Source organism: Ambystoma mexicanum, chromosome 6p (assembly GCF_040938575.1).
Source record: "Ambystoma mexicanum isolate Mex_15411 chromosome 6p, UKY_AmexF1_1, whole genome shotgun sequence".
Taxonomy (NCBI): domain Eukaryota; kingdom Metazoa; phylum Chordata; class Amphibia; order Caudata; family Ambystomatidae; genus Ambystoma; species Ambystoma mexicanum.
The window spans coordinates 1543013276-1543037625 of NC_090935.1; the positions used below are offsets into that span (position 1 = coordinate 1543013276).

General features: G+C 41.3%; 1 protein-coding gene across 1 annotated transcript in view; it reads right to left on the minus strand.

Annotated features, from left to right (window-relative positions):
- Positions 1-24350, minus strand: part of DNAH6 (dynein axonemal heavy chain 6) — a 3423448-nt gene that overhangs the window by 25647 nt on the left and 3373451 nt on the right. Inside the window, exons 74-75 of the mRNA XM_069626424.1 lie at positions 16723-16795; positions 14152-14303 (exon numbers count right to left, since the gene is read on the minus strand). Coding sequence (XP_069482525.1) covers positions 14152-14303; positions 16723-16795 — 225 coding nt within the window. The remainder of the gene's footprint in view (positions 1-14151; positions 14304-16722; positions 16796-24350) is intronic.

Consider the following 24350-nt stretch of genomic DNA (forward strand, 5'->3'; position numbering starts at 1 on the left):
TAAACCCAAGCCTTTTAAATAAGTGCAACCAAATCAACCTCACACAACATTCATGTATCTATGTACAAGATTAAGAAAGTCACATGTTATGAGGAATATTTTTCTCTGGTTCCAACACTTGACAATGGTTTAGAATAAAACTAAACAAATTGTTTTGATTCAAATATTACTCTAAGAATGCTTGTCTTTTTTAATCAAAATAACCCAAGTCAATGTTTATGTTTATACTGAAGAGGACTTTAATCTCTTGTCTAGAATAGTTATTTGAACTTGCTTTTCTGCATACAGATGTTTGTCCGAATTGGACTGTAAACATAAGTGGCTAATAGCAGGCAAGTTGTGTTTTCCTTTTTTAGAAAAGGTGCCGTATTTAGGTGGAATATTCTGGGTTACTTCCCCACCACTGAAAATTAGGGAAACATTTATTTAAAATAATAAATCAGGAAATAAAAAAACAGAATATTAGATTAAAAACAGCATGTTATTTGTCCCAGTAAGATTGCCATGGAGGGGCTATTAGATCAGTGCTAGTTCTCCATAAAATGAAAAAAAAATTAGAAATGTAAATACAGCCCACATACAGACGTCATTGCAGCACTGGCATGGCCTTCATCGATCCCCTGTGCACAGGGATCTTGCGTGGTCTGCTGCCATGCTCTGAGGGCACCCTGCAGCAGACAAGTCCTTTGGCTATGGCCCAAGAGCACTCATCCTTCCCGCAATGCCAGTTGCAGATAGGGTCAGTGGGCACAGTGATTCTAGCAGCCAACAACCAGCACTTTTTAAGCTATACTTCCACAGGATATCAGAATGAAAAATATTTTTGGGGATCTTCATCCTCTAGATTTGCGCTAATCAAAAGACTTTTGCAAAACATTTCAAATCAAATTGGAGCATGCTGTATATTTTTATTGAACAAAACAGTGGTACCCCGAATTCCTCAGAGTACAAACAAGGGCACAACTTAGACAACTCAAAGAGTTGTAAAAGGATTTACAATTTTACAAAACAAATACAAATAAGGCTCAAACGACAATTATTCACAATCATATATTCAGAAATTGGTATCCAATAAAATACAAGACATTGATATTCAGTAATGTTTTTCAAACTATAACACAAATTAGGTATTTGAGTAAATGTGACATAAGTTAGTCAAAACATGAAATTCAATAAAGTTACAAGGAGAAAAATCCCATGTGCTATCTAAACAAACAAATTAAAGTCAATTAACAGGACGAATTGTGTCAGAAGAAACCAAATTTGACAGAAAAGCAAATGAATTAACAACCACATTTTTGAGAAGGGGTTATGATCCAATTAAATTACAAACTGACACAGATAAGGTCAAGAGTATAACAAGGCAAGAACCTTTGCAACCAAGCACCAGAAAGAAAGATAATGCTCTGGTCTATGTCACTACAAATTCCCAGCAAAGTGGACAAATTAAGAAAATTGTCAAAAAAAATTGGGACACCTTGGCTTTGGACCCCAAATTGGCAAGTCTATTTCCCACTCCACCCCTCTTTGCTTACAATAAGAGTAGGTTAGTTTGTGACCACTTGATCAAATCTGATTTTAGCTGCAAAAGAAAGCTAACTACAGCATTCAAAGGCACGCTACCTTGTAACAATTGCAACTGTTGCCATAATGTCATCAGGGGCAATTATAAAAATCACCCTTATAAAGGCATTAAGATCCCACTTAGACACACCTCGACATGTGACACAAAGAGTGTCATTTATGGGATTAAGTGCCCTTGCGGCCTTTACTATGTTGGATTTACAGCAAGAAAAGAGAAACATAGGTGGTGTGAACACAAATCCAATGTTCGTTTAGGGTCTCCTAAATCGCCAGTTGCCAAACATTTTAGGGAGTTAAAACATACAGTAGACCAGCTACAGTTTGTAATATTGGAACACGTTCAGTTACCAAGAAGTGGTGGGAATCTTCCCAAGCTATTATAAAAGGGGAAAACTTTTGGATTGAGAAATTGGATTGCATGCACCCCAGAGGGATGAACCTAGAATGGGATCTATATTGTTACTTGTGAAGTTTAAATCACTGTAGACAATTTTTGATGTAGCAATTTGTTTAAGCACCAGTAGGGTATCCAATCCAATAATCTCCTTGAAGTCAAGAATTGATTATTATCATTCGATTCACTAGAAATGTGTAGACACTGTTTATAATGATATGAGAAATGTATTAATATACCCATTCTATAACAACTTGTGCATAATCCATGGTCTTGTTAATTACTATTTGAAAAGGTTAGAGAAAGTTTTAATTAGGTTGTCTTATTATTATCCTTTTTGTGTAAAACTGTACAATTTGTTTAACTTAGCCATGCTGCATGTATACACATATATGCATCTTTAAGAACGAGATGCCTAATATACCGAAATGCTCCTTGTTAAATGCTCTATGATTGTATTTACTTAGGGCAAGTAGATTTTCCCAATCAGGCTTACCTTCACTTTATACACTTTCATTTAATCTCTTGAGTTTCACTTTAATCATGCGCCCGACAACAGTTTAAAATTCACCACTCATTATAATTAAGAGGAACGTCCATTTTTTCTTCCAATATGGAGGATTTTCAAGAGGACCGTGCAGGCCCAGCTTTACTTGAGCATTGAGCAGCCCTTGTCGCCTAGCGACGTTCGAACACAACCGAGTGCAACAGAAGAGCCGCGCACCTCGACGCGTCTTGCAGGAACTCTCCGTACAATGCGCCGGCATGTAAGACTTTAATATTTGTTGTTTTCACAAGACTCTAGTATACGAGTGGTAAATATTTATTATTTTTGAGACAGACTAATGTAGTCTCTTTCTTTACAGCACGCCATTGCAGCGTGCATCCCCCTCAACCTACAGGCACGTACGCCTCAGCACCATTATCGTTGCCGTGAATAAGGTTTAAGCTAATTTTATTAGCAGCACAAGCTGGGTAAGCATTTGACAATATGAAATAGAGAGCAATAATGTGAGCGTTCAGAATCGGTGTGCAGCCCCAGTAATAATGAGGCCCCCTCCTTGTCCTCTTATACCTTATAGAATACAGCCTACTCCCATCAACTCGTGTATTTAAAAATACATCTCTGCGCGCATGACCAAGAATAAGCAACAAACGTGATCAAATATCTTTATTTAATCGTCGACTTTTGATGCAACAATTCGGTTGCTTCCTATTTACAATGGGTATGTAAATGATCTCTTTTTTTCACAATTCCATTGAGTGAATCCCCCCTATACTATGGGGACTGATTATATGTCATTACAGTAGTTCGTTTAACTAAAGGAGAATTTTTGTGACTACCAGGATTTCCCTCAATTTGCATCTCACTTGGCAGATGAATCTCAACATCGACATTAGTGGGTGAGTTTTTGTAATGTTTACAATATATATATGATTACTTCTTTTTTCAGAAACATTTTATTAAGTTTCCAATAAACAACAACATTTTCATAAAAAGTACACAACGTCTCATACTAAGCAGTAATCAAAATTACAGTACATTGTAAATATATTTTGTGCATTCTAGCATAATAACTATATTCAATGAATTCAAGGAACATACAACAAATACACATATACAAGTACAAAAGACAACACAAACAGGAAGAGGAAAAAGGGAAAAAGAGAAAGAAGAAAGAAAGAGAAAAAAAAGAAAAAAAAAGGGGGGTGGGGACCCTCCCTCACCAACATTTTCGTAAAAGGCACAGTCATATCTGTTATATTTACAATTCCATCACCACCTCAATCATAAAGAGCCAGAAAAGGACCCCATAACATTACTTCTAATACCTTTTGGTCTGGCAAGCAGGACACAGCGCTTTCTTGATCAACTTGTCCCGCCCCAGGCTAACGTGTCTGTTTACTCAGCTACAAATTAGTGATCGGTTGTATCCGATGTTGCTTTAATCCCATATTACAATACATTTTTTTCAGTAATCATATTTCCTTTGTGAATCAGATTGCAAGTAAAATTGGACCACATTACAAGTTTGATACAGGTCAGTGCAGTGACACTACAGCTTTTCGGCAGTTTCCTTTTTATTTTTTATTGAATTAATATTGAGACCTAGTCTACGAATAATCAAATTACTTACAAGCATTATATTTATTAAATGTTCAGAAATAATTAATCCAGATATCTAATGCCTGAAGAAGGGCTTCACGCCCGAAACACGAAGTAGAAGATAGGTGGACGAATACAACTCGTCATTAACTTTTATATCACTATCAAGATATCAGGATATCCTCATTACATTGTGAACTATGAACTTAACATTGTAATTTATACCAATTGAATAATTGACTTTAATTTGTTTGTTCAGATAGCACATGGGATTTTTGTCCTTGTAACTTTATTGAATTTCATTTTTTGACTGACCTATGTCACATTTACTCAAATACCTAATTTTGTATTATGGTTTGAAATACATTACTGAGTATCAATTTATTGTATTTTATTGTATACCAATGTCTGAATATATGATTGTGAATAATTGCTCGTTTAAGTCTTATTTGTGTTTGTTTTGAAAAACTGTGAATCCTTTTACAACTCTGAGTTGTCTAAGTTGTGCCCTTGTTTGTACTATGAGGAATTCGGGGTAGCACTGTTTTGTTCATTATTTTGATCTGGTAGCACAGATCCAACAAGGTGCACCTTGAAAAACGAATTGAATTCTTTTATTAATAAGATTTGTATAGAATTGGGAATACTATCAAACGAATTAGTGTGGACCACTACAACCTAACTAGTTCTTGTATATTTTTATTGTAAACAGTTCATGCATTTATGCCCAAGAGTAACAAAGTTGACAGGGATACGGTCTGCTGGGATTGGATTATTGCAGGAGCTATAGGAATTCTGTAGTCTTAATTGTTTAGAGGTAAACCAGGAACAGACTCTAGCTAGTATAGGGCAAGTGAAGAGGCTTTGACATTGTACAGATATGTACATATTGAGAGGTCTCTTGGAAAATCATTGTGAGCAATTTTAATGCTAGGGTTAAGATAATTATGAGTTCACTCTTGAATTTTATTTGTGATTTTAGAAGCCTGTCAATCAAATTAATTAAAGCAATCCATTAGGCTGAGATAATCTCACAGGCAGGGTGTGTAGATATATGCAAGCCTTGTGAAATTAGAAGCTAATTGTGGAGGATACTCACATATTCCAGTGGCAATACCAGTTTCAGCAATAGGAATAGAAATCAGCCCAAGGAAATTAGGAGTGTAGTTAACAGGTTTTAGGGTGCACAGAGTATGAACAACCTTGTCATCTATGCCCCAGGTATGTAGCACCTCATTGGCAATTGTCTATATTACTGTAACAGGAAAAAGTATGGCAAATGGTAGAGCCACAAGGATTGGTTGTTAAAGGTGCAATACAAAGTGTGCTAGAAGAGAAGCTTGATGAGATAGCAATTTGCTGGTATTTTGCAACAATATTAGAGTATAATTCAAGCATGCATGGTATATGATGCATTTTGGTGTTTGTTTTTTACAAGATTTTCCTTTGTCCCAGTTTACACATAGGTTTATAAAGATCCCACATGAATAGGTCCGTCATATGGAAGTGAGAGGAGCCTGGTATAGAATACTCAGCATGGGGTGACCTTGTGCATTTGGTGTGCTTGCATCCCTTATTGGGACAGCCTTGCACATATGTACTGAAATCCTTCTGTCAAAAGGTGCAATCGAAGTAAATGCAGGAATTAAGAGTTATGCTTTGAGTGAATCATGTGAAACGGAATTGTTTCCTCTCACCTCTCAAAGGCAGGTGGTGACCAGACCCAGGAGTGCATGGACACATGCATTCCGAATTGCAACCAGCAATTACCCATTCAGGAAAGTACACTATCCAAAGCAGAAAACCACCATGTTGTGCATTTAGATTATGCATGGCTGATAACATAATTCATATTTTAAAATATTAAAAGTACATCTTTACTAAAACGCCTGCAACAAAACCATGCCCCATCTATGATATACAATTTTTCTCTGAAAATGACCAGGCCAACACAAAAGTATTATAACTTCTCCATGCCTGCTGCACATATAAAAAAGTACATTTCTTAACAGGATTGGAGGAAGAGCAGCAACACTGTAGCCTCATGTGATTCCTTGTCTTTGATGCATCTATTCACTGTGTTATGCCCTCACTTTCCGCAACAGCAGCACCTCTAACCTGTCTTGTTTCAAACAACCCCCACTCCTGAGCCTGTCCGCACCCCCAACTCTCTCCCTTGCTCCTCTGTGCTTTCAGCTGCTGCACCCTCCTCACCTTTCTAAACAGGTTGATGCCCTTTGCCCATCTCCGGAGGGTCACTTCCTGCTAACGTTCCTATTCATCTGGCTGTGTAGTACAGCCTAATGAAGCTCTACTCCATGCCCCCATGTGCTGGCCCATCTCTTTATGCACTTGAAGGTCGATACTAGCCCTGCAAGGGTCATACCACAACTGGCTCACCAGGAGTTCAAGAGTTGGGCCGGAAAAACTGCTCCTAAAAATCTGGGATGGCCTGCACAGCGATCTACAAGGCCCTGTGGGGAGGAAAAGAGGCACGGTGGCTGGTGCATGAGATGACAGCAATGGATGAGGCGGGAGCCTGTCGTTTGTTGGGTGGCACATGAGTTACTGAGAGGAACCTAGACCGAGGAGGAGGAGACGTAACAAGCCTTGGGGGTGCAAGACAAGTGCAACACAACAGTAGTGATGTGAGATGGTTAAAGTGGAGATCACAGCACCTCCGTTGTGAGGGGTGTACAGGACAGGAGCATTAATCAACCTAGTCCGATTAGCAAAAAACTAAAATATGACGCAGAGGAGAGTGCTACTGCCCGGGACCCCATGTCACGGTCGTGGAGAGATTGCACACAAGTATTGGCAAGACTAAGAAACTACAACTATATTGTGCGTGCACATCCCTTTTTGATTGGGATTTGCGGGCAGAATGGCATGCAAATACCTGTTTTACATGCAAATAATTCCATGAATCAGGGCCTAAATGGGGTTGAGCAATGTGATAGCTTTCATGCCCTGATACACCCGTGAGTGGCAGGATCCCTCTAGACACTCCCTGTAGAGATTTTGGAAATACTAAAGCTCCCACTAGCCAGGACAAAAAAAGGTGTTGATTCCCTTAACAAACACTGACTGAACACATATTACCTTAGACGACAATCAACAAATAGAGAAGATTGAGATGGTGTCTCACATTCACAGAAGTATGCCCTTATACCCTTTCAGAATACCTTTATTCTATAATCTTCCCTCTTTTGTGTCTGAAATACAGGGATGTATCCAAATTCACATAATTAGGATGGATGCCAATTCCAGAAAAATATCTGTCTCTCTTATAGATGAGAGAGAGCGATCATGAGAGAGAAACAGAAAGAAAGAGTGCTGGATGGGATGAAGGCATGCTTGTTGCTAGGGGATGGGATGGGTTGACTCTGGGGGTTGTGAACTGCCACCCACAGACCCCAAGCCCCAAAGGAGGACTGCTGGGATTCCCCTAGGTTCCCCATCCCAATGCTAGGCTTGTGTGGATGACCACACATCCTAACTGTACAAATCTTTTGCTCCCTGGGAAGCATTAGTGCAATAACAAAGACACAGAGTTGGGAGAACTAATCAGCTTGCGGACATACTTGCGGGAGTCTGTGAGATGCTTAGTACAGTCATAGCATGGTTTTAAGAGCGGCAGAGCTTTCTGAGCAATGTGCATGTAGACCACTGTGAACCCTGCTCATTCCCATTTGCAGAATCCCGTGAGTGACAGAATATAGTTATCAAAGATACCTTAGGTTGATACACGATAGAAGACAAGGCTGACTGCACAGAAAGCTGCAGAAGCATGAAGCACTCGCCAAATGAATCCAGGATGGCAGACACATGTTTAGGAACCTCAGATAGCAGAGGCACAGGGTGGTCTGCTAGCCAACACCTATCAGCTGAGGAAACAGTACTTTCAGCAGAACCTACCCAATCAGAAGTAATGTTCCTCCAATCTGATCTGGTCTCAACCCCACTGATCTATTAAAAGAGCAGGCATCGAAATTGAGGTGTTGGAGTGTTGGGACAGTTTTTCTGAAGTCCAACTAAGGGCTTGGTAAACCCTTAAACTGAGGCAGTACAAGACTCCACTCCTAGTATAAGGCTGTACCACCTGTTTGTATGGTAGCGTAGACAGAGCAGCCAGGCTTATTTTAGGAGGGAGAGAGGGCTGTAGAATCAGTACAAGTGAAATTGTTATACAAATGATCCAAAGAAACACTGAAACACTATGTATGTAAAAATAAAGGATTTATTTAAATACAAGTAGGCCCACATAAATCTAGGGGTAAGTAAGCACTAAAACATTATATGAAATCACCGTATAAAAACACAACACTATACTTGAAAGTACACAGACCCAAGTATAGACCTTATTTGAAGTACCTTACAGTAGTTCTAGGGAAGTCAAAACCTTTTCATACACATTCAGTATAGGTCAAGCCTATTCTTGGGGAGTAAAAACCAATGGTTACTTTTTACAATTACATTCAGTAATGCAAGGGCAATAGACCCTTCCAGTTGTATAATGATTCTTTGCACAAAACACGTAATAAATCAACTGGACAATATACTTTTGGTGAATAGTGAAACACTTATTCTAGGTGCAGTAAAAACCTGTAACTACTTTTGTCATAACACACAGTTATACTAGGTGAGTAAAACCGAAGGATGTAATATACAATTACAGGTGCTTTTGAAATCAGGGAACCCCAGAGTGAGGTAAGCAATAACTTTTGTAACTTATAATTGGATGGCACACAGATAACACAAGCTAAGTAAAACCTTCATACTTGTTTAACCTCACAGGAAGGGGAAAGTAAAACCCAATGTGTCACTTTACGGAATGACTCAAAGTTATTCTAGGTAGGCAACAACCTAATGTAGACTTATTCTGGACAGGCTAGCAGCAAGTCCGGGGAAGCAAGACCCAGTTGGGGACCACCCATACAATTATCCTCAAAGGACTAATCTGGTGATAGCAACAGTTGGAGGGCACTCACACAATTACCCTGCAGGAATAATCTGGTGAAACCAACACTTTACTTTTGGGAAGAGGCACAACCTAATCACAGGAGAGTAAAATACCTTCACATCTACTTTCTATTAGACTAGCAAAACAGTGGCTAAGGAAGAAAAGATGTTAACCATACTTTTAAGAACAGAGCATTACACATTCAAGATCAGTAAGAACGTTTGTAACTGTCCACTATTAGAATTACCGTTACCAACCAACTCCTTACAAGTAAGTAACTTTTAAAACACTTATTTTCTTTTCTAGGCAGAAGTCCCAATCCCTTCACAGTCTTTCCCTAATTCTTGGAGCATTAATGTTTTCAGTGGCAGAAGGGGGGTCACTAGGACTAGTGACCAACAGGCATTGTCAGAATAGGTTCTTTAGTAGCAAAAGTCAGAGTTCCTTAGGAAAACTGGGCAAACAGGTAAGTACTTCACTTTAGAGTTAGAAGAGGTTTCAGGGGCTTCGCAGAAGACACCCCAGTAGGATTCTAGAAGTGGGACTGGGTGTACTGGACGAGGGACCTCTCAATCACAGTAAACAACCCACAACTACACAGAAATCCTAACAGACATAAGTTAAGTACATACCCAAGCCAATACAGTACCTCAGCATTGAAGAAGATTTTGCAGCAGGAGAACTTCAGGGTCTGCAGCCAAATACCCGGTCAATGGATTCCTTGTCGTGGAGACTGAAAACAAGACCTCAGAAGGGACTTTACATAAGGGATCGATGAAGAAGGCTCTAGGCAAGGTTTCTCTCGCAGCTGAATGCGGTTCTGCAGATTTGGCGCCTTTTCAAGGAGCACAGAAGAAGACAGAAAATTGTGGTTGAATTCTTGTCGTTACAAAGGTCCAGCACTCTAGTGAGGGGACTTTTCAGACTCGATTCGTGTCTCTGGAGATCCACCAGGATGCCGACGAATTTTCAGCGAGATTTGGAATTCGCCTTTTCAGAGTCCCCAGGTCAATTGGAGGGAAGGGCTATAGCAGGCTCCGGTTACACAGCAGGCTCTCCGGTCGCTGGAAATTGTTTGCACTGCTTTTCCTCCGTCATCCTCTTTGGTTTAAGTTGCAGTGGTCGACATGTCTTCAGCTTCCAGGTTCGCAGTATTTATCAGGAATTACAGCACACCCTCTGCATTCTCTCCCCACATTTTACAAGAGGGGGCGGTCTGGTTGTCCAATCAGGACAGTCAGCCCCCAACTGAGATTTGTCCCCATTCAAGCCAGGCATAAGACAAAGGGCTGGGGAGTTATGGACTTCTCCCTCACTTCCTGCTCTTAAAGACACACTGGAGCCTGAGTGGGGAGTCCAGGGGACTCCCGCTGTAGACACAAATCACACAAAGGAATTTCCCACCCTGGATGTCAGGGGAAGGAACAATAAACGACGAGAAACACTAAAATGGCAAAAAAGAAGACAGGGCCCATTTTGGTAAAAATGGACACCCTTAGGTCCCTTTACTGCAGCTGTGAACACAACCCATGGTAAAGGTGCACCAAATTAATACACGGTATCGCGGCCACCAGCCATTGAAGGTAAACTTGTCACTGTAACAGAATTATTACAGTTTTATTGTGAGGGATACAATGTATCTCCCCAGCACTCCACATAAGGTGGGGTGTGCTGGTTTCACTAAATAAAATGTAAAAGGGATCCAAAGATCCTTTCTACCCTTGGGAACTGTAGTTCACTCAAGGTTAGCACAAGAAAGTTAAAAGGGGAGCCCCTAGGGCAACCCAGCAACAACAGGCACTTATTGCCAATACGTTTCTAAAGAGGATAACTTTAAAAAGACACTATGGAGAGTCTTAAAAATTACCCCCATAAAAAGAGTTAAATATTATGTGAGTGTGGAAAAATGTTGCCACTCACTGAGGCAATAATGAAAAATATCCCACTAGTAAAGCAAAAGGTTGTGGGTTGAACCAGAAAAGGAAGATTTACCAGTTCTGGCCAAATCTTACCTAACATGGAGTTAGGAGAATGTAGATGCAGGTGCAGATCAGACTTAGTCTGTAAATTGTGGAGATAAATTGGTGTAGAGAAAGGGAGGTGGAGAAGGAGAGGAGGAAGAGCTGAAAGGAGGAGGGAAGAGAGAGGAGAACAGTGTAGACAAAATAGACTGGAGTGGTGTAGACAGGGAGAGTGAGTGGAAATGAGATGGAGGGAGGAAGAGGAGTGCAGCGACGAAGAAGAAGAGGGAGAGTGGAGTCAAGCAGGTGGAGAGATGAAAGAAAAAAGAGCAGGTGGAAGACAAGAGAGCAGGAGAGAAGATGGAAGAAGAGAATCACCGGTCAATAGGCTACCCGGAAGACACAGGAAATGGTCATAGCCGAGTGGGGAAGAGAAGCTAGCCCAGGTCCAGCGGGGAGGCAAAACTAAGCCCAGGGCTCAATCAGCAGTGCATTTTCCCCAGCACAAAACTATCTGGGGGGACTTGGTAGAATTAACCAGAGGAACTAGCACAAGCTACATGCAACACCAAAAAAAGACTAAGTAAAGGCCTACAAAGAAGTCTGGGACACTGTAAATCCCAGAGACTGTTTTCCAACCAAGAAGAAGCCCTGCCTGGAACCAGGGGGAGGGGGGGGGAGGTGGATTAAGGGTTACAAGCCTAAATGGGTTTCTGACAACCCCAACTGTGAAGTACTCGGACCGTGAACTCTCCAGTTGTTAATCAAATAAACCTCAATGGAAAACTTTACTTTTTCTTGAGTCTTCTGTTGATCCAATACCATGAAAAGAAAACATACCTACTGATAATACTATTAGTTTGGTCATAAGTTACAGGAGCAGCAATGCCAGCTGCAAGTTAATTTTGTGAGCGATAGTTTAAAGGTGACGCAAGCACATAATTGTGCCGGGAGGAGGGCGATCGGTTGACCATTTACATAACGCCGGATATCTAATCTGGCGATACCTCATTGACAATGAGGTTGAGTATTAAGAAATAGAATTAATGTTAGCGAGTGTTACGTTCTACAGAATTAGATTACCATGGGCCTCACGTCTGTTTGCACAATCGATGATTGGGGTGCAGAGTGCTTTTTCCTTTGCTTATCTTTGCTGTTATAGTGGTAGTGTTAACACATGACCTAGTGTGTTTCCCGCATTAGAGCACAATGAGCGACCACAATTACAATGGTTACAGCACAGGTTTAACACAGAACAATACATCGCATTACAATATGTTTCTGGGTAGGTTTCACATATTAGTTCCTATAGTCCCATAATGGTATTGTCAGATAGAGAAAATATCAAAAACCAGATTGGCGGACCAAGTCAATTTGTCAGTTGATGATATATCAAAAACCAGAAATGTTAACATATACTGACTCCTGTAATTACAGTATAGTAATTTCGTTGGACAGAATCACAAAGCACATTTGCAAGCCAGACTTAAGGAAATAGGGAACATTGATATTGATGTTGGTCGTGGTACAACAATAAATCAAGCTCACTGTTATCAAATCAACATGATTATTGTAATCATAATTACTACTAAGGCCTGCGCGAAGAACTAGAACCAACCCACCATTATCTAGCCACAAAATGCACTTATCGAACTTGCATAAAATCATGATAAAGCAAGCATGATAAGCATTATAACAAGGCTAAAATGTCATTTTTGTGCAGCCAGTCTAGCTATAATATCGAACTGTGGCATGACAGTTTTACTAGGCATCTATGATAATAAATGTTATGTGTTTAGACTGGCCTGCATTGTAGCAGCCACTTTGCCCATGTTTTTTATTGTGGCATGGCATTGTTAATTGCAAAGCCAACAGGAGTATGTTCTTATGTGCAGGTACTGGCATATATTGGCAGAGCTAGTTTGTGCATGCTTTCTTATGTCCAAAGCAAACATGAGTACGTTCTTATATGGGAATACTGGCATATATAGTAGGCATGTATTATGGGGAAAGGCATCATGAAAATGCAGTGGGAAATGCTACTGTGCACTGTTGGTGACATGCAGCTATTTTTTCATGAATTACTCTAAAAAAGCGGATTGGCTTTTTACCCAATATTTCTCAAAACTTGGGGGAGACCGCTGTCCATGTGACAGGGCTGCGGCTGAGTGTCGTACACACTGGACATGGATGCATGGCCTCCTGCGCCTACCCAGGCTAAGATTCCGAGCATGTTACCAAGTCCTGCTACATAGGGCATCCGAAAATGTCCTGTTGGGCACGGGGTGCATAGTGCCATGTACATCCCAGGTGCTGTTGCAAGGCTCCCACCTGATGCTGGTAGTGTTAATGGCACCACCGAAACCAAGCACGTGTGATTTAAAGTTTTATGAGGGCCCAGTCTGGCAGCTGAAAATTTCAAAGATAAAGAATCTGGTTGTCCATGAAAAAAAGAGAAAAAGAAACAAAACAAAAAGAAATCGATCAAGAAAAGACCCTGTTTTTTTGCCGAATGACCAAAATTTGTTGGGGCACTTTTGTACCGCCACGGACTCCACATCCACTTCCCCCCACCTCAAAATTCTCCTTTTGAGGGTTGCACCCTTACCCCAACCCCATATATTTCTTTTAAACAGTTTTTTTCTACGGATACTAAAGAATCTGCAGAGGACATAGTATCCATTAGAAATTCCTATTCACTGCATCGACATCAAGCATCATAATCATGTTACACAATTTCCACTGAAGTAACCTCATGGTGGGGGATGGGGATACAACATTGTGATATATTGTTGTTGCCAATAGCTGCAAAAGAAGACATTTAAAACAATTGTATGAGCATCGTGAAGGTGCCCCAAAACATTTGTTTTAATCCTGTGTTAGTGAATGTAAAATTAGCCTTTAAAATGAATAATGATTGCCCCAGCAGTACTTTACTTGGACAGTTTCTTTATGAAGGACACCTTGGAAAACAAAACTCCTTTTGCCAATGGCTGGAGAAAATATAGAGCAATTCCAATATCAGGTACCCTTTACTAAAACACTGTTCACAGGATAATCTGGTTCATCATTATCCTTTCTTCAAAAATCAGGAATTATTTGGGAACACCATACGCTAATAGGAGAAAAAATTAAAGAGTACCTCCAAATCCATTGGCAAATCCTGTCCAAACTGGGATGTCTTCAAAGCCTCTCCCACTGTCATTTGATCTCTGTATACTGGGACAACATTGAAGTGGAATCCAAGCTCATCAATTGGCAAATTATACTTCCGGGCATGATTCTGAAGGGTGCCTGAAAAGGAATAAAACATGGAACAATATACATAACCAAAGACATAAAAAGGAGAATCAATAATAGTACGCAAATGTGATTTAAATTGTTCCCAATGTTCTGCCACTGGAGAAAGATGCTGGCTGCATAGTGGTAAATCTCAACACTGGCTGCTGCAGTTATATTGATTGTAATAAGACACGTGAAGACGCTTTGGAGATGTACAATGAAAGCAAAATACAGAGAACATTGGAGCTCAAGGAAGAATGTTGCTGAAAAGGAATCCCATGCCCTTTGAAAAACCAAAGAAACTAAACCCCATAAACGTTGACAAGCCAACAAATTTGAGATTTCATTTTTGCAACCCAAAATCGAAACAAATAGGCAAAACCTGGACGAATTGTATTTCCATATTTCCCCTCTTAACCTTTCAACCTTACACGAAGACCAAAACAAATGCTGCAGGTGTAATCCTGCAACTCTAAGAAAGGCTAGAATTCAATTATCCTCAAATAAACACCCTACCGGGAGTGACGAGCCATATTACCAAGAGCAAAACGGAGGGTGTTAAAATAGTGCTCATGGAATATCATCTGTAAAAATATAGAGTCAAAATGATCGTTTTAAAAAAATTAAGACGTTGTTCTATTAAGGTGGTGGGGAATGGGGTCAGGAGGAAGTTGAGGGGGGAGGTGTGGGGGTCGCTACAAGCAAAATGGGAATGCAGGTGCTCTCCCACTTGTAAGCCGGAATTGTAGTTCATTTTAAGGCAGACACATCCGATCAATGAGAACATTTCAATATTTCCATGAAATTTAAAGAATGTTATTGTTTTACATTATATATCAAACACTTGATAAAAGTCTGTTATCTGTGCAGACTCTGGGCCTCATTACACGGTAGGCGGTGGACCAAGGTGCTATTAGCACCTTGGTCCATGCCGGTAAAATACCGGCACCGCCTTGGAGGAAAGGGGAATTACCGCCCTATTCCAAGGTTGGCAGGGCAGTAATTCCCCCTTCCCCCATTGCCCTTCCCCATTCCCATTTTTGCCCCATAGGGCATAATGGGAATGGGCAAGGTACTATTTACGGTACCGCAATTAGCACCCTGGTCCCTTTGCGGGTTGGTTTTTAACGCCTGCTAAAAAGCAGGCGTTAAAGTACCAACCCGCAAAGGGACCTCGTAATCAGGCGGTAAGGGTTAACGGTCACCGGTACCATTACCAGTGACCGTTAACCCTTACCGGCTTCCGTGTAATGAGGCCCTATTTCTTTTATCTACATTTAGAAGTATTTATTTTGGCAAGAGATATTTTAACAGGGAACCCTATCAAGAGACTTGAACATTTGAAATATGGTTCTAGGCTGCATTTAACATATATACATTTCGATAGACTGTCTTTTAATATTATAACCTTTGGTAGCCCAGTCTGTTAAAAAAATAATAATATCCCCTTTCCTGTTATCATTTCTGTGTTAATGATGAATGTGCTTTCTGAGCAGAAGACGTGTATTTATTCAAAATGTCAACTAATTCCTATCCCAATAAATGGAATATGAACTAAGAAAGATTCATTAATATTTCCCACTTACAAATGTACCAAGAGCAAAACAACCACATAACTCCAATGGCATGGGAGGGGGTTAGGAGTCAGAGTTTATTAACTAGCAGAGGTCAAAATACAAAAGGATTGCTCAACAGTTCTCTAATAGTTCGGAATGGTGCAAAACAAAGCCGGGGAAATATTTACTTTTGTATGGTTATAAAAGGTTACATAATGTAAAACAAATCTATTATTAACGGGCCTTACATTTTTTAATTAAGGGTGCAGCAGGTCGCCATGATGCTGAACCTCCCCTGTGGCTAGCAGTTTACAAAAATAGGATTTTATATAATGTTGGAAGACGAAATAATGACTAGTTGGATAATGAATTAAAACCATATTACATACATCTTTGCAAATATACAGGAAAATAAAGAACCATGAATCTTTTACACATCTGGAAAAAGTTGACTTAGTGGCACTTGGTGTAACACCATTTAAACGTTGCCCATTCTCCTAAATTTTACTTAATTTGCTCGCAACCCCGCTGCTCTCTTAGCAGCAACAGCCAATCAAAGCATTATTTTGATTTGTGAAATCAAAATTAACTAACATCCTTTTTAGAGTAGGTTTGAAAAGTAAGCCAAATCAATAAGGATTTGCTCACCTACTTTAAAGTGTATTTAGTGTAAATATGCAACTTTATCGCAAGTGAAAATTTTACATTAAAAATGATACATATGTTTATTCTACTTGGTGCCACGATACTGACTATGAATTATTACTTTTTGAATGATAGAAGGCTAACTAAAACTAGCGTGAATGAGAAACCTGCTCTCTTCGTTGTACCAAAATGGTAATTGCATCTATAATCAATATGTAAAAACCATCTACCTGTAAGAAATCCTTGTGGGAAAAAGAAACCAGAAATCCAGAATGATCTCGGCTGACCCCGCTTGATCCAGATCTAGAAGAAGAGACATTTAAGAAAAAGTTAAATATTTCACAAGTAGCATTGGATTTATTTATTTGCAATTTCAAAATGCAAGTGAAAGTTCCAGCAGTCTTTTGTGGCATATTCTCTGCCATCCAAGTTGGAGGTCCTGAGCCGAAGGTGTATGCCTTCTACAAGACCGGCAGATGATTTACCAGGATTAGAGCCTTCTGAAGCAAGCTTTAACACTATTAAAATATTCTGGAACCAAAACCCACTGCCAGGGGCCTTGGTCAGTGTCAAACACCATTGTGGATTTCAGCAGTCCATACACTGGCTGAATGACAGTTTCAGCATGACTTCTAATGACTGCATTAGACAATCAGGAAGTGCTGAGTCAATGCTTTAGCTGCAGTAGAAGTGCACATTCTATGCTTTGCCTTTGCTCTTTTCTCACTTTGCAACACTCTAGCCAATCAGCACGTTTGGAATGGAGCCTCTAAATGCATGCAAAGGGTGCATTCCAAGCTTCTCTTTAGGCAATATTACCCGAGGCCGGTCAGGTAATGCTGTCGGGGCCATAGTTAGGTGCACTCCGAGGGTCATATTGCCATTAGTACACCAGCCTGTTAGAGCGGGGTACTAATGGTCTTTTTTTTGGTTGCCAGACGTGCCGCGTTTCGGAACAGAAAAAAGCAAATAAAAAAAAATGTCTGAAGCGGACTGGGAAATATACTGCTTTTTCGCTTTCTGTGGCCGCCATGGTAAACAAAGAAAATGGCCACATGGAACTACAAATAGTCCCTTGTCCCTTTCCATGGCGGCCATTGAAATCAAGGGGGAAAAAAATAAACAATAGAAATAGCCGCCATGGAACAAGGAGAGGGGGTCCCTTTTCCCTTGCCATGGCGGATTGAGTGAGTTGAAAAAAAGAATGCTGGAGGCTGGGTTCCGGAGCGCGGGAGATGCAGGAACGTGAGCAGGATTACCATCAGGTAAGGCTCGCATATGCACCAAGCGGTTCATTTGTTTCATTATTTCGGCGTGCCGAGTACTAATATGCAATAATACCTGCAGTGGTCGGCAAATCGGTTGGTAATGGCCTGAGTCCCAAGTTCTTCCTGCTGAACCCCAGTGTCGCTATTGGCGGATCTAGCCTGCCACTGTGGGTGTGGGCTGTAACACTTCATTCAGTCACAGGAAGACCTGCAGTTGGAGAGTTGGAAGAGGCCGCTCTGTTGCCGTCCCCTTACACCTCTTTCCCCTGCCATCCTATGCAAGGGTACATTTACAGTTAAGAGGTTTGCCCTTCCTTTTCCAGAGGCAGCAGCAATGTATTACAGCAATAGGTACAGACGGATGGAAGGCAAAGTCTCCTCTCGCTTTCCTTCCCTTTAGCCACTGCCTCTTACATCACCTGGCTCCTGCTGAAACAGAATGGCAGTTACAATCATTGATCACGGGAGGAGAAAGAGGGAAACCCGTGTCTGTCGCCATGACTACTACTTCTGCAAATTCTTTGCCTAACCTCTTTAATTGCCCAACTTCCACTACACTGTAAAAACTGCAGACATTTCAATCCGCTAACCGTGGTTTTATTGAATTTAAATAGTTAAAATTGTGTAGGTTTACGGGTACTTGCGGTTTGTTCAAGCATTACACACTATTACATGAAAATAAATATGTTTAAATACGAATTGTCTGGCACTGGTTGATCGTTCCTGGTAATTGCGTGGATTAGTGAAATACGGTATCACAAGAAGACAGTGGCAGCTGCCTATGGCTAGAGGTATGGCCAGGGGGGCATGCTTGTTAATGGTTTTTGAGGCCAGTGCACTTACATCCAGTTCAGATGTTATGGTACTTCACATTTTTGGGATTAAACAACAGAGCCTTAAATTGCGAGAACCTATTTCAAAAGATGTCAGAAGAGTTCAGGTTTCTAGAGTTATATTTTCAGGGTAAAAGAAACACTGTTTCTGAGAAGTTTCACCATCATTTTCAAATTAAAGCTGTCAGGGACTGTTTGTTCATCTACTGTTTCATCACAGTGCTGTATGCAGTGCCTTCTACCCCCCCTGCAAGCAAGCATGACCTACTACTTGCTAATCAGATCATGCTTAACCAGTTAAATGGTCCATTTAAATGAAAGCCTGTGTACGGCAGCCCAACACAAACAGGAAGGTCGGAGGGAAGAGCCTGGTGTGTCATTAGAAGAATGGCGGTAGTGGTAAAACATGTGGTACTTCCAAACTCTGCATGTTTTACTGCGTCACCAAACTACACATTTAATTACCGAAAAACTTAATTTATGCTTGTTTTTGTGCTTTTCTCTTTTTCTCTTTCTGACCCGCCCACGCATGCACACACACACTCACACACGTTTCCCCTATCACCTGTTACTCCGAAAAAAGCCAGGGGACACAGACTTAGAAGTCCTGTTGGGTAGATGTGTGGGGTGTCTTCACAGAAAGGTTTCCTGATCATGTGAAATACCAAGGATGTTGCCCTCTGCAACAATTGCAAAATACTGCCATCAACAGTACGATAATTGTGGGAGAGGAGAATCATTGGATATTTAAGAGTTAAACAGAAGGGAAATACATGGTCCAGGCCCCATAGCTATGTTGTTGCCTACCTGAAAGGAACAGGTAGGCAGTGTAGAGGAAGGGTAACTTGTGTTCTGACAAAGGGGAAAAAGCCTGAAGAAAGAAAATGCTCCGAAACTATGACAAGACCAGAATCAGGTGATGCTGGTCACTGACAAGTATACGATGACAGGTAGAACAACACAATAAAGAAGAAATGATCCGAACAGAAGCTATAGAATAGCAGGTGCTAGAACCTGGAATGAGGCAACAGGAAAGAAGAGGGCCTGGTAGGGGCAATGAGGAAATGGGTGAAGCAAAGACTTTGCAGAGTCAGGAAGCAACAAGTGAGAAGGAACCATACGTCAATCAGGAGCCAGTATAGAAAACTTAGTTTGGCGAGTGAAGATGGCTGAATACTGGAGACAGGTGAAAACCTCAAGTTGTAGAGGAGCCAAGTACCACCACTCCAACTGCCCTGCCTACATTACCTGAAAAATATGAACCAAAGTATGCGGCGTATACTGAACAATTAAACCAGCAAAGAGAAGAGCGTGGACTCTCTGCAGTACGCATAATAATACCTATACCTAAGAGACCATGGGAGGTAAAGTACCCATTGAGGAAGCCATACCTGCGTACAAGACAATATGATGGCCATCTGAATGAGATTCATGAAGAAGCAGGGAAACTAAATGGCAAAGATGAATGGTGATGTCATACAAAGTTGAATCCACACCCATATAGAAAGATAACCAGACCAGCAAGGCAGATGATTCATAAAACACAAAGAAGTACAAAGTATAAGTGACATATTAGGATCAAGATGAAGAGACTTATGCCACAAACCTAATGAAAATACTTAGTTAGTTTAAATGTGTACATATGCAAGAAAACGCAAGCAGCAATGCAATCATGAAGCTAGCCACATGCTTTTGAATAGTTAGACCGTGGCAAGCGCCAACATATACATATATAGAAACATATGGACAAGCAAGGATGGATGTTTCCACTATGCATATAAGCAGTACTGAACAAGCAAGAAGGCCTCATTTCAGTGTCTCAGTTAAGAAAAGCAATTGAATTAAACAGAGTAAAAGTTCAGCTAAGGAGTTGACTGAGTCAAGAAAGCCAGGGTCTTATTAAACTGGAATTGGCTGACATTGGATACAATTAACGTGAAAGAACAGAGGCTCCTGTTCAGAGAGGTCAAGCAAAAACAAAAGACGTCAGAGGACTATTGGAGAATAAAATCAAATACACGAAAAGGCTCAATTTCATGATGTCCAGTCACGTGATAACAGGAAGTTGGACGAACGAGATGATCACACCTACGCACGGATGCCGGCTGGTGCCCATACTCCTTAAAAATTCTCAGAGAACAGTACAAACTCAAGGCCAACTTCAAAACACTAATTTACACTGGACCATTGAGGTGATGATGGATGATATGCTAATTGGTGGGTAGCTGGTGTTAAGACAAGCTCACCCGCACCTGGTTGTTCAGTCTGCGTGCTGCTAACATAGGTGGAAAAGTACTGAAGGGGGTTGGGAGCTAACCAATTGTAGGGGACCACGTAGTTGGGGGTCCTATAGCTTGTGCAGCCAATGGGACGTCATACATTTAGTGACGTTCATAGTGGCCATTTTAAGGGGAGGGCTTAGTTGCCCCGTCTGATGTTAATTATCCTACCACCTTCTTTAGTTACTCCATACAGATATAGAGCTTATACTTAGAACTTGATTTAGACCCAATCACACCCTCCGTTAGGTTTGTGTAATTTGCCACGTAGGATGACGTTGGTAATGACGCAGGTCAAAACGTCAATGATGACCAATTTTGGGTACAAAAGCCCAGTTTTTTAATGAAGTAATTAGAGTCAAAGTATCGAGCGATTGCTGATGTCTGTTGTACTACCTGTTTTAGATACTTGACATTAAAACATACTGACTTTGTCAAGCTATTTGTGTCATCTTGATTATTGATGTAGGAATAAAATCTGCATCCCCATCCATCTCCAGGGTATTGCTACTCATCTTAAAGGGCTGCCTGAGACCACCCAGCTCAAAGTGAATAGCGTGATGGCTCAAAGAGCTATTCAGAAGCATTCCATCACACCTAATATTGGGATCATTTGTTATTGTGACGGGGTGGCCAGCCACAAAGAACCACACTGACTTGGATATGAGTTCAAGGGTGTTTATTCAAAATCTTTATAGATGGGATAGCTGTATCTCTTTTGGCAAAGGTGTCTGTGTATAGCAGGACTTGGGATATTTGGTGCTAGAGCCTGCCCTCTCGCTCTGGTCTACCCCGGCATTGCCCCAACCTCAATTACCCAGACATCCCTATCAGGGATGTTAGTAGCACTAGGATCGGTAACCCTTTTGTCTTTAGCTTTCAGGGTTATTGGTGTTTTTCCTAAGTCGTCAACTAAATGACTACCGAGGGATCTTCTTACTTCGCCTCTCCTATCTCCACTTAGTAATCTCAGGGAGTAATGAATGATGCCTTCTTTCACCCAGCCTCATGCTCACTCCTTTCACACCCTCTCGTACCTGACCCTTCGCTGTACTGGTTTCTTAAACTGTTCTCTCCCACCACGTCACTGTCCCTCCAATCTCTCACCCTGCCTTTCCACCTCCACCCTTCGATTTTACTTATTTTCTACTCCTATTTTTACTTCTACTCATTCCTCAAACTACTCCTCTATCTCTGTTATTGTCTCTCCTTCCTCTCACTTTACTCTCAGCTCTGTTTTACTCTATACCAATAGCTACTCCCACTCACTTTCGCTCTTCTACTATCTTCACTCTGCTACTACCCCTACATTGCAGATGTCTTTCCCTTTCTGGACTCAAAAGGATATTGTGCCTTGCTCACCCCACTTTCTAGTCCCTGGTCAGACCCTCAGGGACACTCAGGATATCGTAGCCTGCACACCCCTTCTACTACCGACTACCACCCTACCTCATATCTCCTTTACTCGCTACTCCCACTAACTTCCTACTTACTTCCAACTACTACCACCGCTACTCCACTCTGCCACTACTCCTACTCTACCTCTAATACCCACAGTCTCCCCTCTCTCACACAAACACTCCACAGATCCTCTCCTTAACAATAGCCTCTGCACGCTAAATGCTCTTGCCTCCACTGGTCTCTTGGATGTCCTCCACCCCCTCCTGCCCCTAACCAACTACCCCACACTTGTAGACTCACGAACACCTCCTTAAATACCCCTCCCCCTCCCAGGACTGGATACTCACCCTGTCCAATCACTTACCTGGCTCCAGGAGGTGTGACAGGGAAAGGCCACGGAAGATCTTAAAAGGGCTTTTAAGCCCCCGCCCATTTCCAACATGGACCCCAGCTAGTGTCCAGGATCAATGCGCTGCTCAAGGCCTGAAGGGGCCTATTAAAATAATAAAATCCCTGGTGGTATAGAGGGTAAAGGCCTCCATAGGGCCTTTATTTATTAATACAATTTACCTGGTCGCCTACTAGGGTCTTGTCCTGGTGCCGGCTCCAGCTGACAGCGTCAGCTGGAGCCTGGTTTCGTTGACGTCTTGTGTTTTAGTATTTGCGGTACACCTTGGTTTCCTGCAATATTTCTCCACGTCCTGTGCTGGGCGAATAGTGTTGTGCCGCTTGTGGCACCCTGTTGTATTCTGCATACCACTGCTCCGGCATCTCCCTCGCAGCTACTGTGCTGGTTCTCCTGCCTGGATGCCGCCCTCAGCGCAGGCAAGGAGTGGTTTGCAGGGGGGATGCCTGCATTCAGTCACCTGTGCTGGGTTTGGGTGGGCTCTCTCCCCCTTGACAGGGCCCCAAAGCTGGCAGGTCACGTTATTTAGAGCTTCTTGTGAACCTTGCCTGGAAGTGAGTGAATTATCAGTCACCTCTGAAGATAGCCGCACAAATGTTACCACATGCTGAAGTATCAACAGACAACTTAGGGCAAAAGCTTACATCTCAAAGGTCGTTATTAGGGAAACACAAACTAAGGGTAGAGAGAAGACTGAAGCAGTGGAATGGTGTTTTAAAGGAACAAAGCAAATCAAACTTCCTCATCACCATCATAAGTTCTTTATTCAGAAATCATATTTATGTTAAAGTGCACACTATGATACGTAAAACATTACTAATCAATACATAATTAAAAACATGATAAGCAGTTCCAATATAAATTCACAATAAAATACGACACAAATATTTTATAAGTAGGCAAAATTCATAACACTTCGGGGTCTAAAACACAACTTAAAACTATAAATTCAAGTATTTAGTTTGAATGAACCACGCACAACCAATCAGACTTTCTTGTCCAACCATAGTCCTTCAGTCATCCCCTCTCTAAATTTTGCGCTTTTTTTTATAGTGGAGATAATATTTATGTATTTATTTATATACAGGAGGAGCAATGCTCTATTGATCACAAAAGAACATACAATAGATAAGAGATCAGATTTGATGGGAAAGAGTGAGATTCTTACAATGGGGTGAGATTGAGGGACATTCTGACCAGGTTGTGGAGGGGAGTAAATGGAACAGTCACCGGGAACAATACACAAGTGGACATACATAGATTAAGGACAACTAACATTGGACATTTTTAAGTGCAGGTAGGTGGACGGTCAGCTGTGCTCGGGATGTGACCATGATGGGTGAAGTGCTAGAGTGGAGGCAGAGGAAGTGAGGGACAGGTTAGAGGTGAGGGAAAAAAGTTAGCTAGAAGGCAGATGAGAGACAGGTTAAGAGGGTAACTCAGAGGCGAGGAGGAATGATTTCAGTTTGGTTTTGAACAAATCCATATGGACTGTTTCTCTGAGTTCCAGGGGAAGAGAATTCCATTCAAGTGGAGCAAGAAGAGAGAAAGAATGGAAGCGAGAAGTAGTACCGGGAAGGCGAGGATCCACAAGGGTAGTCGAGGAGGCAGAGCAGAGATTACGAGAAGGCTTGTAGAGTTGGATAGAGGATAGGTACAGTGGTGCCTTAC